Source organism: Fragaria vesca, linkage group LG5 (assembly GCF_000184155.1).
Source record: "Fragaria vesca subsp. vesca linkage group LG5, FraVesHawaii_1.0, whole genome shotgun sequence".
Classification (NCBI taxonomy): Eukaryota; Viridiplantae; Streptophyta; class Magnoliopsida; order Rosales; family Rosaceae; genus Fragaria; species Fragaria vesca.
Window position 1 is genome coordinate 28,691,186 of NC_020495.1, and position 17,714 is coordinate 28,708,899.

The following is a 17,714-nucleotide window of genomic DNA, read 5'->3' on the forward strand; positions in this document are numbered from 1 at the left end:
GACGCTCTCTCTCTCTCTCTCTCTCTCTCTCTCTCTCTCTCTCTCTCTCTCTCTCAGCTCTCTCTCTCAGCTCTCTCTCTCTTTGGCTCCCAAAGGACATGAATAATGAGCTGGAAGCAGCAGATTCCGTGTGCAGCTGGAATTGAAAGCTCTCCTCTCCTTCCTCAGCTCATTTCTCAACTCACCACCATACCTAAGCCTATAAATATTCCCACTTCACTTGTTTTCTTCACCCAACTCATCCGTTCTTACTTTTCCTTCCATCTATCTATCACCAGTTGTCTGTTCTGCCTCTCTGTGTCTGCTTCCTTTTACTAATTCAATTCATTACCCAACTAATCAGACATGGAACTACTCAGCCTCAACTCCATGTTTTGCATGTTTGCTGCTTCTGCTCTCATCTTCTTCTTCTCTCCCATCATCAAGCTCTTCCTCATTTCCGCTCGCCATAAAATCCCACTTCCTCCCGGTTCCCTCGGTTGGCCTTATATCGGCGAGACCTTCCAGCTCTACTCTCAAAACCCAAATGTCTTCTTCGCCTCCAAAATCAAGAGGTACTTAGTTCTAGGCAAATACACACTTCACGTCGTTTCATCTATAATCCGTGGTTACTGAATTTCTTGTGTTTGTAATTCATATAGGTTCGGCTCAATCTTCAAGACCCACATCTTGGGATGTCCTTGCGTCATGATCTCAAGTCCGGCAGCTGCCAAATTCGTTCTCTTGACGAAATCCCATCTCTTCAAGCCTACTTTTCCGGCCAGCAAAGAAAGGATGCTGGGAAAGCAAGCTATATTTTTCCACCAAGGAGACTACCACGCAAAGCTGAGGAAGCTTGTTCTCCGAGCCTTCATGCCCACAGCCCTGAAAAACAAAGTCGGAGACATTGAAGCCATCGCCAAGGACTCCCTTCAGTCCTGGGAAGGCCGGTCGTTCAACACCTACCAAGAAATGAAGACGGTGAGCACATAAAAAAAACAGAGCAAAAAAAGAAACAGAGCTGTTCTGTGTGCTAGCTACATAGTACTAATGAAAAACAAAACTTAAATCAAGAATTGAAAACTGAACGAATTGAGGTTCTTTCTTGCAGTTCACGTTCAATGTCGCACTGCTTTCCATCTTTGGCAAAGATGAAATCCTATACAGAGAGGATCTCAAGAGATGCTACTACATTCTCGAGAAGGGTTACAATTCAATGTCCATAAACATTCCCGGAACACTCTTCCACAAGTCCATGAAAGCCAGAAAGGAGCTGGCTCAGATCTTGGCCAAAATCATCTCAACCAGGAGAGAAAGCAAGCTCGATGACCACAACGACCTTCTTGGCTCTTTCATGGGCGACAAAGAAGGCCTCACCGACGAGCAAATCGCCGACAACGTCATCGGCGTCATCTTCGCAGCTCGCGACACGACGGCTAGCGTTTTGACTTGGATCATGAAGTATCTCGGCGAAAACCCAAGTGTTCTTGAAGCTGTCACCGTAAGTACTCGTTCGTTATCTAAATCCTATCCATTAAATTAAGGGTTGAAGTTCAATACAGGAAGAAACAATTTTACTAACCAAAGGGCTTAAATTACAGGAAGAGCAAGAAGCAATCATGAAGCTCAAAGAAGAGAGTGGGGAAGAGAAGGTTCTGAACTGGGAAGACACGAAGAAGATGCCAATTACTTCGAGGGTTCTTCAGGAGACACTTAGAGTTGCTTCCATTTTATCTTTTACATTCCGAGAAGCTGTCGAAGACGTCGAGTACGAAGGTCAGTTTTTTAGTTACTTTACTTGCGTCATAAATCTTCTCTTACCATAAACCCGACAATTATGACGTCCTAAAACCATATTTTTCTGATAATTGGAATGGCTAAATCAATTTCAGGTTATCTGATCCCAAAAGGGTGGAAAGTTTTACCACTTTTCAGAAACATTCACCACAGTCCAGAGATCTTTCCTGAGCCTGAGAAGTTTGATCCCACAAGATTTGAGGTGAGTATTGAAGAATCTTATGCAAATTCCCAGTCAATATTTTGGATATCTGAGACATGAGTGGGTGTACTAATCAATCATTGTGGTTTTGAATCTGACAGGTAGCTCCAAAACCCAATACATACATGCCATTTGGCAGTGGGAACCACTCATGTCCTGGGAATGAATTGGCCAAGCTGGAGATTTTGGTCATTCTACACCATCTCACAACAAAGTACAGGTGTGTACTACTACTGCTAAGTGCTAACAACTTGATCTGATAAAAATAGGATGTGGATAGACACACACACAGAGCTCCACCTTCTCTGATCAGTTTTGTAGTTTCTAAAAATAGAAATGTTAATTCAGAGCTGCCATTATGTTGCAGGTGGTCTATTGTTGGCGCAGAAAATGGCATCCAGTATGGCCCTTTTGCTCTTCCCCAAAATGGGCTGCCCATCATATTATCCTCCAAGGAATGAGGTTTATTTCCCGAAATACATATAAAACTCTGAATTCTGATCCACCCCCGAAAGCTTCAGAATGAAACAGCTTTCTATATATATTTGATTATATAAAGAGAGAGATGATGAGAGAGAAGATTGGTTTCTTGCCTGTTAAGGAAAGTGAAGAAATGAGAGAGCTAGCTCCCAAGAATTAAACAACGAGCTGAAGAACTCGAAGGCTAGGGATTCATTCACCGTTTCTTTTTGGCCGGACTGAGAGGGCTGTGGATAGCCGGAAGCCAAATTGTACATAACTAAAGAGTGTTCTTGATCGATACCAAAACATGATACATGCAAACTGTATATCATGTTTCCTTTTTTTTTTTTTTTTTTCTTTTGAGATGGTGAGTTGGTGACGAAGAGAATTGTACATACATTTCACAAAAATTTTGTTTATTTTCTCAAATAAATAATGTAAAGAGCCGCAAGGCTGAAGTTATATTCAATGGAAATCGATTTTTGTTCACTTTTTGATCAATTTACTTGACTTTATGAGTACATTAACAACCATTAGGGTGATCATGTACAACTACAAGATCTATTCTATAACAAATGCACGTATTCTTCAATATCTGCATGTTCGAAAATATGGGCTATTACATTCAATTGTATGCACGTAGTTGCAACTACATGAGGAACCGGCCAACAAATGGTTAGTTGTAATGAGGAAAGTCAAAATGAGATCGATCGAGATGGAGAAGAAGCCTAAGGCTTACGGCATTAAGTCTATAATATCGAAATTGACATACATGGACAAATATATATAGAATGCGTTCCATTTTCCAAACACATTTGTTTGACTATATATCTAGTTGGGGTATATCTAAAATTCTCAAATTAAGATGGAAGACTTGTAACAATCATTGTAATGTCTCACTAGATTTAGACAGCTGTAGTTGCGTAAGCAACAGTATTATTAGTTATAAAGGCCCCCAATCAAGAAGTTTGTTCCCCTTAGTTCACTAAACCCAAAATACATGCATGCTCCAAGTTCAATAATATCTCATCTACTAGTTTGCTAGCTGGGAGATGATGACACACCAGGCATGTGCCATTTGAATAGGTTTAGGGTTACTATATATTGGAGAGATGTTTCAATGAGGACTTTATAATAATGAGAACTACGTGAGGACTTTCAAATGCTATGTATTCAACAGAGATCGATGTTCCAATATAGACCCGACAACCAGTGAGACCCGAAGGCCAATGCCGATTTGGCGTCACCGAACGAGTAGCATGGCAGCTCAGAGAGGATATGAGGTTTAGGTGTTTAGGTTTAGGTAAATATCAAATTCCTTGTAATCAAAGACATAAATAATCATTGCATTTACCAAACTTGAACCAACCGTTTCCGATTTTATGAGTATAGATTACCAAATATTCGGTTTATATATCAAACCCTAAACATCACACTACTACAAATATAGCCTTTAATGACATTTCATTAATGGCATTTTTGATAAAAATGTCATGAATAAATATTTTAATGACATTTTAACATGAAAATGCCATAAATGATTTGATAAGATGAGAATTTTATGGCGTTTTTGAAACCCTGTAAAAAATATATACAAGATGACGAAATCAAAATTGGTATTCAGTCTATTTGGGAAAAATCTACAATGAGTTAATATATGTCATGCATCACATATGTTATAAAGTTGTAACACGAGTTCTCAAAGTTTTAATACGAGTTGTAAAACCTTACCCATTACGAAATCAAAATGCTATCATGACTTAGAGAGTGATTCTAAATTTATAACTGAACTTAACTAATTATAATTAACTGTTCTAAACATTCCTTCCCATCTCTCACTCTTAGATTTTTGTAGGGTTTCTGACATTTGTCAACTTATGCGACTGTAATGGCTAACAGTCAAGACTCAAGAGATGCATGACTGCGAGAATTTGACTTAAAGATTAGCATGGGTATATTTCCCGGTTGTGATCTTGATATTTATAAAGAGTATTTGATATCCTCCGGCGGTGTCTCTGTGTGGTTCTTGCTCGGGTAAGAACGAGTACTTCTTGTTTGTTGTTCTTTTTTTTTTTTTTTTTTTTTTTTTTTTTGGGATACAAGATCAAGCTAGCTAGCCTTCTGTTTTGATGGGAAGAAATGACAAGATAAGGGCAACTGGTGGCCGCGTGCTAATTCGAGAGTGCGATCATAATTGTTTTTCGGTTCGTATATAAAAATTATTACGAACGACTAAAATCACACCGTATACAAAGAACTTTTACTAAAGACGAACAACATAGCTGAGTAGAAATTCTGACTTCTCGAGCATAATTCTTTGGTCAATTATTTCAGACATCTCGTCTCCCATTCCTATATATCTCACTTCGTATAATTGCATTTCAATAATATCTAAAGGACAACCACGCCTCTCTATTGACTTTACTTCAATTCAACTCTTAACAACTCTGTTGACACATTACATATCCAACACTTGTTTCAGCCAGTACTTGCCAAGTGTTCATCATGACTTACATTCATTTTGACGTTGTAGATGATGGAATTCGAAATGGAAGTAATTTTACGGCACCAGAAATTCTTTATATTTAGATTTGACAAACAAAATGTTGCTCCCCAATGAAAAATTCATGCACGTTGGATAATTCTAGTTGGAAACATAGATGGTTTTCGGATTTTCATTTGAAATTATTGGATGCAAATCCATATCATTTGCAACATTGTAAACTTGACTTCAAATTTATATTTGTGAGTCATGCATCTAATAATTCATGATACAATATTAAGGGGGGTCTATATGGTCCAGGTTTCAACGGCTCGAATTTGACAAAGAAAATAATGCATTTCTCTAGTTGACTGACTGGCATAGTGTTTATGAATTATGAAATTTGTTGCAAATTAGATTTTCATGCCTTGATGGAAAAAGCAAAGGGAATTGCTAGCTATCTCTAAGAAGCGAAGTGAGACACGCTTCAAAATCTAGGGCTGAGAGAGAGAGAGATTTTGCCTCTGTTGGCTGGAGCTAGGTCGAAGTATCTGTTTGAATGACATTCTAGACTCCGAGACGGATTCATCAACTAAAGAAATCACCATTGGTTAAAAGAAAGTTCAAGCTGATCGATTTGTGACCGCAACATATATTCTCATCAATGGCCTTAATATTTTTGAAGATTCTAAGCAGAATTGAAGAGATATATTATCTTATTGAAGATCGACCTTCAAGCTGCTGCTACTGCAACTTTTGATTGCCAATGCATTTCATCATATATTTCGTGAAGCAAAAGCGTGACCTATTGCATCATTGTTCATCTTGACACAATATCTCTGCAAAAAGGCCGGAATGCGTTGCCTATCGATCATCATCATGACCTCCCCCCACGTACCCTTTTGTTCTTTTACCTTGTGCATATATCTATTCCATGCCATCTTAGATGAGTGCTTGTCTTACATCCCAACCGAACTTACAGCTTCTATGTTCACAAATCGTGTAACTCAGATCCATCGCCAGCTTGCACGTAACCCTTATTAGTTATTCTTTCATTGATTTTAGTTTTACCCGACCAAGCTTAGCTTTTGAGAACCAAACTCCACAAAGCCTCGCTGGTGAATGAACAAAATGGTTTTCTGTAGCTTTCTTTCATAGTTTCATACTATGAAGCTTTCATCCCCCAACAAAAATGTCTTTCCATTTTTTCATTTTTGGTGTTATAGGAAGATACTTGAGGGAGATATGGAAAATGGGCACACTTTACCTACTCTCTATCAATCATGCTCAAAGCCAGCTATCGACTTGTTGTATATTGTTTGGACTTTTTTTTTCTTTTTTTTTTTCTTTCTGTTACAAGAGGTACGTGTACATGCAATGAACAGAAAACACAAACTGGTTTGCACTGTATTTTAATAAGCTATAGCAGCATGCAGAGGAATATTCAGTCCACATTTTCATGAATACATCGAAGTAGGTATTTGGAATTGGACACGTATGTATATATCTGTTAGAATCATACGGCAATACGGCATCGTTAGGTAGATCAATTATTCTTGGAACTTAAGCTTGGAAAGTGAATCCAAATCTGTTGCAGTTTAGGTCCAAGTAGCAAGCACAAGGCTTTTTTTATTGAACCAAACTGTGGGACAGATGGCGTGTAAGTTTGAGATCCCTCTAAGCGATCTGCATGTGCATATATACGGTTTGGCCTGGCCTCAAAACTGACTAACTGTCCAAGTTCTATGTTATATCGCCAAAACCTTTGGCTTTAGTTGTTTGGTATAATCAAAAATCCCAGATGAAGATGACTTCTCAACAATGCAAAAGAGTCGACAATGAACGTAACTCTAGATGCTACTTAGCTAACTTCCATATGTAATGCCCTGATCTCTCATCTTCAAATGTACCTAAAATTTGAAAGTTTGAAATGTTCATTAGCATTTAGCTGCTTCCTCATTCACTGCTTGAAACAGACTACAATGATAAGAATGAGTCTCATACTCTCATATGGTGTCATGGTGGTAATGAAGTAATGAACAGTTTCTTTAAACAAGAATGTTACAAGCTAGCCAGGCGTAGTTGAAGTCCAGCTTCATTTTCTGATCATCCTAACACGATTTCAGTTTTCTCCAATTATAGGTTGGGGTTTCCTTATATATTGTCCTCGGTGCTTTTCTGATGTGCTTATTGCTGGAGTAGTTATCTGCATACATATTGCATAATCTACAAAACGTTGATGGGGTACCGAGTACAATGTACTATCTATTTCAAAACATAGTTCCTAATCTGCCTATATAGATAAACTAGCTCCGATAGAAAACTTCTTATTATGCTATGTAATCTCTATCTTGAAAGACTAATTCATAAATCAGTAGAAACCTTTACTCAACAGGAAAATAGTTGTTGAACTATAACATAGAACAATATGACATACAGTATTAGCTACACATCTTGCAGAACGAAGAGCATAAAACATTCAGGCAATTACAACAAACTTGCATGTCAGCCAAGAAAAAACAAAAAGCTAACATACAAGATTTTACATCTGCATTTTCGACCTATACTAGAACCTCTATTACAATTACAACTTGAGCATTCTAATTTTATGGAAGCACATGGCAAACAAAGATCTAATGTTTGAAATCAAAAGCACATGGGCTACTAACCAGAGCAGTTTCCTCAATATGCCGATTGTAGTCATCGATCACGGACTATGGACCCCATTGCTGCGAGACATTCCATAACTTGAAATCCCACTTCTCATCTGCAAACTTTCAAAGTTGAAAGAGCTCTAAGATTTTGCCAACATATCTTCCAAGAATGTTATCGGGAGAACGAGAACTGACAATGATAGAGAAAGCAAAATGGAGAAACAAAAATGCACCTTCTCAACAGCATTTGCCATGTTCGACATATCCGGCCTTCCTTTCTTTATCAATTCAATACGATCCCGCTTAAGGTGATTCTCTGCCTCCGCCTATTAAGAAAAAAGGGAGAGTTAAAAATAAAAATAAAAAAGTACATCCTAAAAACTGATACTATGCAGTCATTCCTTCGTATAAATTGAAAGATTAAAATTTTTAAGATACATCACGACAGAAATGGTGTGAGAACAATTTTGGCACAATAAGTGTCCAGCCTAACGATAACAATGGAGAGTCGAGAGGATATATAACCACAAATATAAACAGAACAATGTCTCTTTAACCTAATTGACCAACAGGAAAAAAAAATCTGGCATACAGGTGCCCTCATGCAAAAAATGCTGCCTCTATACTAAAAACACATAACTATTGAAACATGAAGAACAGACGCAACATGTACAAACCAATACAACAAACCCAAGATCTTAAAACTTATTGTCCCCTATAAATAAATCACGATAACCATCACCTGAGAGCAGTCTTCCAATCTAAAATAGTAGAACTAACCAAAGGTCCTTCAAATCTCCAGCAAGGAATTAATCTAGTAAAAAGTTGGACACATTCATTTTCTTTTCATTTCAGAACACCCCCCCCAAAAAAAAAAAATTCTACTCTTAATCATCTAAAGACACTTAATATATATCATAAAAAATATATATATAAAATATAAAAGATTCCCTTTAATATGAAAACGGGATATCACAGCCACAGTCGATGAAGTGCCTCTTTTTAGTAATCAAAAGGTGCTTAAAATACATACACTACCAGTCTACCACAAAATAACCAAACCAGGTTCAATGGGCCTCAATAAACCAAAGGGAAAAAAAACTTCGACCCTAGATTCCTTGAACCTTGAACACAATTACAAACATCTGCATAACCTTGTAGGGAGAATTTGATGATGAATTTCTTAAACATGGTAGATGAAATGGCTCATTTTAACAATCAAAGAATAAATATATATCACCTCCAACCAAAACAGACCCATTCAATGGACCAAACAAGACAATACTTAGTCCATAGGAACCTTGAATACTGTAACACAGTTTTATATTTCTACCTTACTATCCTGTAAGGAGAAATTGATGACAAAAGGCTTAAAACATGATCAATCAAGTAAATATTGGACAACCAGAATACTAGACAATACTGTCTGTGCTCTCTAATAAGAAGTTTCATATGAAGTTAAATTTATTGAATATGTGTACCTTTTCAAGCATCTTTGTCAAATACTGGATCTCCGTCTTTGTTGTTCCCGAAAGATTGTGAGCAGCATCCATTACATTAGTCCTGCATATGAGTTGCTGCATGTTTAAAGAAAGAAGTATAGAATACTAGACACTGTAAAAGTGTAAGAAATAATATGAGATGCAAAAAAATAGATATTAGGATGGAGAATCAAGGGGAATGTATGTAAAGAACCTACATGGCTTCAAAAATGGGAGAGTAAACACAGGAGGCTTAATCAATTACCAAACAAAATGATCACTCTCGTTCATCTATTTGCATCAGCTCGTGTATATTTCACTAAGACCCCTTATATTGAACATGATGTCATACATTATATAGAGGGTTTATCAATAGAAAGAAAATGAATCTAAACACTGAGCATACATAACTTTTGGAAATTTTGTCTGGCAACTCACACTTGTTCACTTCCTTTTATATTCTTTGATTAGATATTGTCCATGGGAAGGGATACGTTTGGTAAGCATCCGTGTATATATAGTACAAGATATAAGAGATACCTACTTATTTGAATATAAAGGATCCAGACTTTGTTCTTCAACCATTCTTTCTACAGTATCCATTGCAGTTCCAACCTGCAAGCAGAAAGAGGCTTAACAGGACGCAAATATAACTTTAAGAACTCGCTGATTTTAGTGGTAGTTCAATTGGAGCAAGATACAAATCATCTAGATCTTATTTCGACTAGAATACAAACATTTTGAAACTATTACGTTTCAGGTGTTCCAGATAACACAGTAAAACTAACATTGGTTGATTATTTATTTACATATTTGTTTTGTTCCAACATAAGTATTCCAATGGTACAAATTAGTTTCACCATCACCAAGGAATAATTATCTGTGTACCTGTGTTTCAAGACATATAGACTGAAACTCTTCCTGTAAAATTACAAAGACAGATAGTTCAGAAATCCAGCTTATATTGTTATAGAAACTGCATCATACTGTATAAGTTACATTAGAATGTATAATTACAGCCTGATTGAGATTGCAACCCATGAAAGAAATCAAATCTCCTGACAGTAAGATCTATGAACTAGAATAACAGTACAATAGAGCTGCAAACAATGGTGTGTTTCAGAAAGGTCAATGGTCTCAAATTGTACCATTGTGTCAACTATCTATGCTTTCTAACAACTACGAGTGATCTCTCGACAAAACCCCGAAATGCTACCAAATCATAAGTTCTTGTAATAAAACGTTCTAAGAAATCGAGAGAAGAACATAATTGGTGTGAAAACAAGTACCTCTATATTTGCATGTAAAGAACTCAGGACCTGAAAAAACACAATCCAATTAGTTCAAGGCTTCCCATGTTAAAAAAATGACATAAACAAACGAATTGCCCAGGTTGGTTGGTACCTGAGTGAAGAGCCTGTGAAGACGTTCATGCTCAGCAGTCGTGAAATTGGGAAGAGCTTCCCAGAAGTCCTTTCGTAATCAAAAAAATTAAATAAGTAGAAGAAATTGAAAAATTGAGAAAAGAAAGAGATGGGTATTTGGGAAATAGGAACCTGGAAGGAGCAAGGAGAGAGGAGAGAACGTATGGCGAGGTTGAAGGACTTGTGCAAGTCCCTTTGCTTCGTCCCCATCGCGCCGATTCTGGTTTTTGAATCCAACAGACAAACTGAAAGTAAAGCAAAGCATACTCAGCGGTCAGGTTTATATTGTATGATATGCCTGAAACACCCTTACTGATATTTGTAATTTGTATGATATTCCTATGCTGGCTCTCATCGTTCTATCTCCCAATCTCGTAATCAAATCCTTACGTATTCATGAATCCATTCTTGATAAGGAGGTGAGTATCATTTCTGATTCTTTCACGTGTTAGTAACTGGACGAATGCTTTTTTCTTGATATCAATTATGATTTATGTATGTGCAAATAACAATTTTTTTCATTTTACATACATGTGCCCTTTGTGTAACTAAACTTTTGGCTCGTTTACTAATTTGGAATAAAAAATATCATGAATTGGTATCAACCAAAATAAGAGACGGAATGAGTCAGTATGAAAATATTTTATTTCCATTTAACTATGTACTTACCATACAAAATCAGAATAAGAATTGAGCAAATTATAATAAATTTTACTTACTTACTATGTGGAATCAGAATTAAAATTAGTTTGATTACTAAAAGACCCTTACAAGAAAACAAGCTAAAATAAACACTTGAGCAATAAAACTTTTCGTGACAAAAAGATATCGTTGCTTAAGTGATCACTTAGAAGACCAAATAGAATTTGTCGCCTAAGTTGTCAACTTAGACGACGAAATGAATTTTGACAAGGTAGAGAATCACTAGAATAGGTGGTAAGGCGACATCAGTAGCATGGGAGAGATGTCAGTGACGTGGGAGCCAGCAACAGTGTTGGCTGGAGACGGAGGAGGAATTGTGAATGTTGGTTTGGAACTTTGGATCTGCTACACCCTATATATCGTAATTGCCTAATAATTATTCAAAATTTAGAAATATTGTTTTGTTTCAAATTTCTTAATGCTTAGGCGACCAAAATGTTAGTTATATATGTTAAAAACTTTCGTCGTTTTAGTACCAAGTCAATGAAAATGTTTTAGTCGTCTGATTAGAAACTTAGGTGACGAAACTTGTGTTTTGGTCGCCTAAGTTCTTACGTGACCAGGCTAAGGCAACGAATAATGTTTCTTTCACCTATATATGTACGCGACGGAAAACGGCACTTAGGCGACGAAAACAATTGGCCACCAAAGTCTTTATTCTAGTAGTGGAAGTAATAGCTGATTCGTAGTTAATGTGCGCCATTGCGTGGAACACTTCACTTCCAAACAAACCAACATAAGGCTGCTGCTACTCCACGTCAAATGTCTATTTCCCAACAGAAAACGCAGTTTTACCCGCCAGATTTTGACCACTGTTGCATTCAGATTTTCTTAGAAGTTCATGTTTACATGGCGTGAAAGTACAATATTAGTCATTCATGTTTTCGTAATGTGAGAATTACTTTGTATCTATATTATATCATATGATCATCTTCATCATTCATATAAGTATGGTTTGATATAAGAAGATGCTTTAAAATATCCCCTTTATATATTTTCTCCCACCTTCACTTACACTCTCACTCACTCATTCTTCTTCTTCTTCTCAAACGAGAAACCATGAGCTGGTGGTGGGCCGGAGCCGTCGGTGCTCACAAGAAAAGACTAGACGGAGAAGATGCGGGGCCGAGAACGCCAGTGAGCGTGGGGCTAGTGATCGGCGTGACAGGAATAGTAGGCAACAGCCTCGCCGAGATCCTTCCTCTTCCCGACACCCCCGGCGGTCCATGGAAGGTCTACGGCGTCGCTCGCCGCCCCCGCCCCAACTGGAACGCCGATCACCCCGTCGACTACGTCCAGTGCGACGTCTCCAAACCCAACGACGTCAAGGCCAAGCTCGCGCCTCTGACTGACGTCACTCACATCTTCTACGTGACATGGACCAGCAAAGCCACCGAGTCCGAGAACTGCGAGGCCAACGCCGCCATGCTGCGCAACGTCCTCAACGCCATGATTCCTAACGCCCCGAATCTGAAGCACATTTGCCTCCAGACCGGAGGCAACCACTATCTCGGGCCGTTTGATACGTGGGGGAAGATCCAGCCGCACGACTCGCCGTTCAAGGAGGATATGCCCCGGTTGAACGTCCAGAATTTCTACTACACCATGGAAGATCTCATGTTCAAAGAGGTGGAGAAGAAAGAGGGGATGTCGTGGTCGGTGCACCGGCCGGATACCATTTTGTGGTTTTCGCCTCATAGCATGATTAACATTCTGGCAAGTTTGTGTGTGTATGCTGCTATATGCAAACATGAGGGCATGCCGCTGAGATTTCCAGGGACCAAAGGGGCGTGGAATTGCTTGTCAACGGCTTCGGATGCGGATCTGATAGCGGAGCAGCAGATATGGGCTGCGGTGGATCCTTACGCAAGAAATCAAGCCTTCAATATCAACAATGGGGATGTTTTCAAGTGGAAGCATTTGTGGAAGGTGTTGGCTGAGAATTTCGGGATAGAGGAATGCGGGTTTCAGGAAAAGGGGGAGAGGGTGAGCTTGAGGGAGATGATGAAGGGGAAGAGTGGAGTGTGGAACGAGATAGTGAAGAAGCATCAGCTGGTGCCGACCAAGCTGGAGCAGGTTGGAGTGTGGTGGTTTGTGGATGCTATCTTTAGTGGGGAGTGTATGTTTGGTTGTATGAACAAGAGTAAAGAACATGGGTTTGTGGGGTTCAGGAACTCCAGGAATTCCTTGGTTACTTGGATTGACAAAATGAAAGCTTACAAGATTGTGCCCTAGCTAGATGGTGGTGATGCTTTTAAGTTTGTGCCTATTGTTGTTACATACCAGTTTAATTATGAGCCTAGTGCTTTTAAGGGTCTGTTAAAATCTTAAGGTGTGTACTCAAGGGTTTGAGTGTGTGTTTATGTCTATTTAAGTCTTCAAGATGTTTAGGGTCTTATAGTTAATAAGTTTGATTAGTCTTATGGTGTTCTAGAAGTCTAGCTTTGAAGCCTATAAATATGGATACTTACAAACCCAAATCAGAAAACCCAAATCAGATTGGAATGAGTTAATGGCTTGATGCCTCGATTCTTCTTATCTTCCTTAACCTCTCTCTCTCGTTATATATTTATTTTCCGATCCCTTCTCTGTCTCCTCTAAAATCCTTACTGCTCTCTTAATCTCTCAAAACTCCACACTATGATACTCTCACATTTAAAACCAATTGGCAATGGATGGAGTAGCCCAAACCAAGTGGTGAATGGGTGGAGTAGCCCAAACCAAGTGGTGAATCTTCAAGCCATACACGTGGACAACTATTTGGGTGACGTGAAGTGCGTGTGGTCTTTGGGTTTCACACGTGGACGTGGGTAACCCGCTCTGATACCATGATAAAGTAATTTGGGGTTCACATCCAAAACCAATTGGCAATGGGTGGAGTAGCCCAAACCCTTATAAACCTACAGGCAAGGTCTCATATTCCCGATGTGGGATTGATATCTCAACAGTTGTGCTGGTGGCCTTGTGTGCTCTATTGTTTGATGTGGCTTTTCTGTTTTGCTCTGACATATTATTTCTTACAGTTGGGAACTGTCTATAATTCAGATTTCCTAGTTCTGAATCAGTTGTGTTAAGGTCCAATCAAATGAAGCTAGGAAACTTTCACAACATTATATGGTGTTGAAGGAAGTAGATGTACTGGAATGAGGACTTTGTATATGATGAGACCAACAGGCCATGCATAACAGCCTCCATCACCCTGAGAGTTTGGTCAAAGAAAGGAAATAGAAGTATAGAGCCAAGTTTATAAAGGCTTTCTCTTCAGTTTAAATATTCTATTCCTACTCGGTTTGGGGAAGTTATACCCTAATGGAAAGAGTGATAACAGATGCATGCTATCAAAGAGACATCAAACTTGGACTGGCGTTCTCATTACATCGCGGTTGAGTTTCTTAACACTGTAGCAAAAAAAATTACGAATCTCTAGATCTATTGAATATTTTGGAGCTGGTTAGATTATTTTGAGCTTTTCCTTTGTCTGTTTGAATACTGTTGACAGTGTTGAGCATATATTTCTGATGTTCTACAAATTGATATTGTTCATAGTATTTTCTTTTAGATCCCAGATTCAGATAAGAAAAGAGTTCCAAACTGTTATGCATGCCGGTTTATTAGTGATGTGTGATAATCTGGGTATGACTGCATGAGTACATCAACAAATACTTGCATACATATATTTGATGCAAAGCTTATTATCTTTGGGGGCAAATAATTGTTCATGGTTTAGAGGTTAGACCTTTAAACTTCAATACTTCTGATTTTGAAAATACAGTAATATTCTGACTTGGGATGTATGTTTTGGGTTTGGTTATTTGGATCCGGCTTATTCATGTCTACTTAACAAATTTCCAGGAAATACAAACTTAAAGGCTCACTGAGTCCAGATCAGCTGAAGATATGGTACTACTACTACTACCTTCTACTTTAACAGTCATTAGTCTATTTTACAAAAATATATGGGGGAGAAGCTGGTAGCTAGTCTTAAGTTCATACAGTGATACAACAAGCCTCAATAATCATTATTTATCATAAATTGATAATATATATGGAAACACTAATCCACTAACCCTATCTCTTCATCTGAATGTCAAAGATGAATTTGACATCAATACAAGGAATTGTAGCTTTTGCTTGCCTCCACTTTCACCTTTACTTTGCTGAACTTGTATGCCTCTCTGGTGCTTTGCTATCTTTCTGTATTCTATGGACATATATAGGCAAACGAGTGATCTCATCTATCTCATTTAGTAAGACCTCTTGTGTGATATTGTCCTTCATGCTTTGCATAATCTTGTCGTGGGTATTGATATCATTTGGAGCCGATTTATCAGTCCTAGTCCTCATATAGACCCATTCTTTTGTCTCAGAACCTCGAGAACACTCTAATATTTTTCCAGAACAAAAGGATTCCATACCATCTTTAAACGTAATCCTATATCCTTCTATCAGTTTCTTCTTTCCTTGTTCATAAAGAAAAAGCTGTTGCTGGCCATCACCACCTACCTCAAATAGAAAATCAATAGAGTTCATTGCTGGATATTTCCACTTTAGAAGGCCTTCATCTGCTCCCTGAACATATGGATCGTCCCAACCCTGAAAGATCACACCATCTGCAGCATGTGAAAGCCTTGGAATGAATTCCTTCAGGAGCTTCTCAACCGTAGAGAGCAACCAAAACCCCTTCCTCCTCACCGTGAATGGTTCCAAGTCATATCTGTAGTTAGCATTATTCCTGCTTTGGTAAACTCTACGCTGCTCATTCCGAGGCTGGATTACTTCTTCCTCAATCATCTTCCACCGCTCGTGAAAAGGAAACTGTACCACAGGACGTTTGTTGATTGCCATGATGTCATAGATTAGGTATCTTCTCTGCTTCTTCTGTGAACCTGGCTCAGTATCGATCACCATCTCCCCATCTAGTAACGTGTAGTGGTGAGTACTAGTACTCTTCTCAGCTAAACCATTTGTGTGCTTGCAAGGAAACCTCATCTGAACTCTTCTGAAATTGAATTTTCTATCAACCAAGTAACACCCGTCCTTAGTTATTAACATCATGTACCGTGTCCCATCAGCTTTCCAAGTAGCATAATAATACCTCTGCCTCAACAGCTGCAGCTTTTCTCTGCTAAGAGAAACTGGATGTGACCCTGGGAATTTTGAGCTTATATTCCTAGAACGTGGATTGAGAGTTTGGCAGCAGAACAGCCGCATCTCCTCTTGCTGTTCAGGAGGTATCTCATCACCCAAGATATCATCATTTGTCATTATATCTGTATCCATGTCCTGATGAGTCTCATTCAAACCTTGATGATCATCTTCATATTCATCTGGAACCAATTCCGAAGATCTCTTCCACTCAGGAACAGGCGGGCAAACTTCTGCAGGCTTCTTTTCATGATAGGATGCGTATAGAGCATCAATGTAGTCAGGTTTATATATTCCCGGAGGGCGTGCCTTAGCAAATATTTGTATTTCTTCAGTGACTGTATGCACTGGTAGCGTGCGCATTAAGCAATGTATGATCATAAACCCTGTTCGATTGTGTCCATGTGTACAATGCACAAGGATATATTTCTTCGGGTACATCTGCTTGAATCGTATGACCTCATAGACAAACCTATTCACCGAAAGATTGTCCGGTACCGAATCCCTCCCCTTGCATGGAATCCTAACATGCCTAATACCCTCTTTCTTCAAATCAGAAGTTGGATAGTAACGAGTTGTGTTGGTCAAATCAATCACCAAACCTAGTTCTCTTTTGAGCTGTCTTTGTTTCTGAATGACTTGCTTGAATGAGTATCTTTTACCAGGAGGAACATGATGATTGTAGGATTCACCTAGTGGCACTTTAGAAGGTATCATGACATGTATCTCTTGACCAAACGATGGGCAATCCAACCACCCTGGGGGCAGCTTAGATGTGTCATAAGACCTGGCAAAATTTTCTGGTTGAATTTGAGATGAAGGAGGCGGTTGAGATATCGATGTTTGATCATCTGAACATTGTTCTTGTCTCGTTCGCTTATGCCTCTCTTGGTTCTCGCTGTGTGCTATATCTACTCCGAATAGTTTTGCTTCTAGTTTTGCTGCAGACATGGGATATTGTTCTACAGCAGCTTCCGAAATCTGTTCGTCTTCTTCTTCGGGTAACGGTAACATATTCAAATCGAAGTCCATAGCAACCATCATCATCATGCAATGCAATATTAGACCAATTCCTGGAGCTCTGTGTGTTTTTTCTAGAAGGGATTTGCAAGGATGCGACGTCTCTATTTATAGTCGTGCGCAAAGTACAAAGTCCTTGATCAATTAGTTATGCAACATTAAGATAAGATTGACTACTCGATACCTCTTTCTCCCAGGATGGATTAACTTTTCCCAACTAATGGGTTCTATTCATTTTTCAATTAGGATTCTATAAGATTGTTTTCTATATCTAGAACTATTGAGTATTCAACTAGGACACTCATAGTTTCGGTTTTGGATATACAAAACAAACTTTATAGGATCCTAAAACCTTTTGGGATTCAC

At 38.6% G+C, this 17,714-nt stretch overlaps 4 protein-coding genes across 4 annotated transcripts; 2 read left to right on the forward strand and 2 right to left on the reverse strand.

Annotated features, from left to right (window-relative positions):
• The first annotated feature begins 251 nt into the window (after positions 1-251).
• On the forward strand, positions 252-2,912 carry LOC101299092 (abscisic acid 8'-hydroxylase 1-like). The gene is made up of 7 exons (XM_004300635.1): positions 252-554; positions 642-960; positions 1,091-1,480; positions 1,581-1,755; positions 1,872-1,978; positions 2,080-2,198; positions 2,346-2,912. The coding sequence occupies exons 1-7, from the start codon at positions 346-348 to the stop codon at positions 2,437-2,439; spliced, it is 1,413 nt and encodes a 470-aa protein (XP_004300683.1). The 5' UTR covers positions 252-345; the 3' UTR covers positions 2,440-2,912.
• Positions 2,913-7,336: 4,424 nt separating this feature from the next.
• LOC101299385 lies at positions 7,337-10,846 on the reverse strand. The gene is made up of 8 exons (XM_004300636.1): positions 10,614-10,846; positions 10,462-10,530; positions 10,347-10,376; positions 9,946-9,978; positions 9,602-9,672; positions 9,058-9,139; positions 7,810-7,902; positions 7,337-7,689 (listed from the first exon to the last, which is right to left on the reverse strand). Exons 1-8 carry the CDS (start codon positions 10,689-10,691, stop codon positions 7,630-7,632), a joined length of 516 nt encoding a protein of 171 aa, XP_004300684.1. The 5' UTR covers positions 10,692-10,846; the 3' UTR covers positions 7,337-7,629.
• A 1,396-nt stretch (positions 10,847-12,242) lies between these two features.
• LOC101299678 (3-oxo-Delta(4,5)-steroid 5-beta-reductase-like) lies at positions 12,243-13,418 on the forward strand. The gene has a single exon (XM_004300637.1). The coding sequence runs from the start codon at positions 12,243-12,245 to the stop codon at positions 13,416-13,418; it is 1,176 nt and encodes a 391-aa protein (XP_004300685.1).
• A 1,914-nt stretch (positions 13,419-15,332) lies between these two features.
• On the reverse strand, positions 15,333-17,369 carry LOC101295430 (mRNA-capping enzyme-like). Its single transcript, XM_004301935.1, has one exon. It carries the CDS (start codon positions 17,367-17,369, stop codon positions 15,333-15,335), a length of 2,037 nt encoding a protein of 678 aa, XP_004301983.1.
• Between the last annotated feature and the right edge of the window lie 345 nt (positions 17,370-17,714).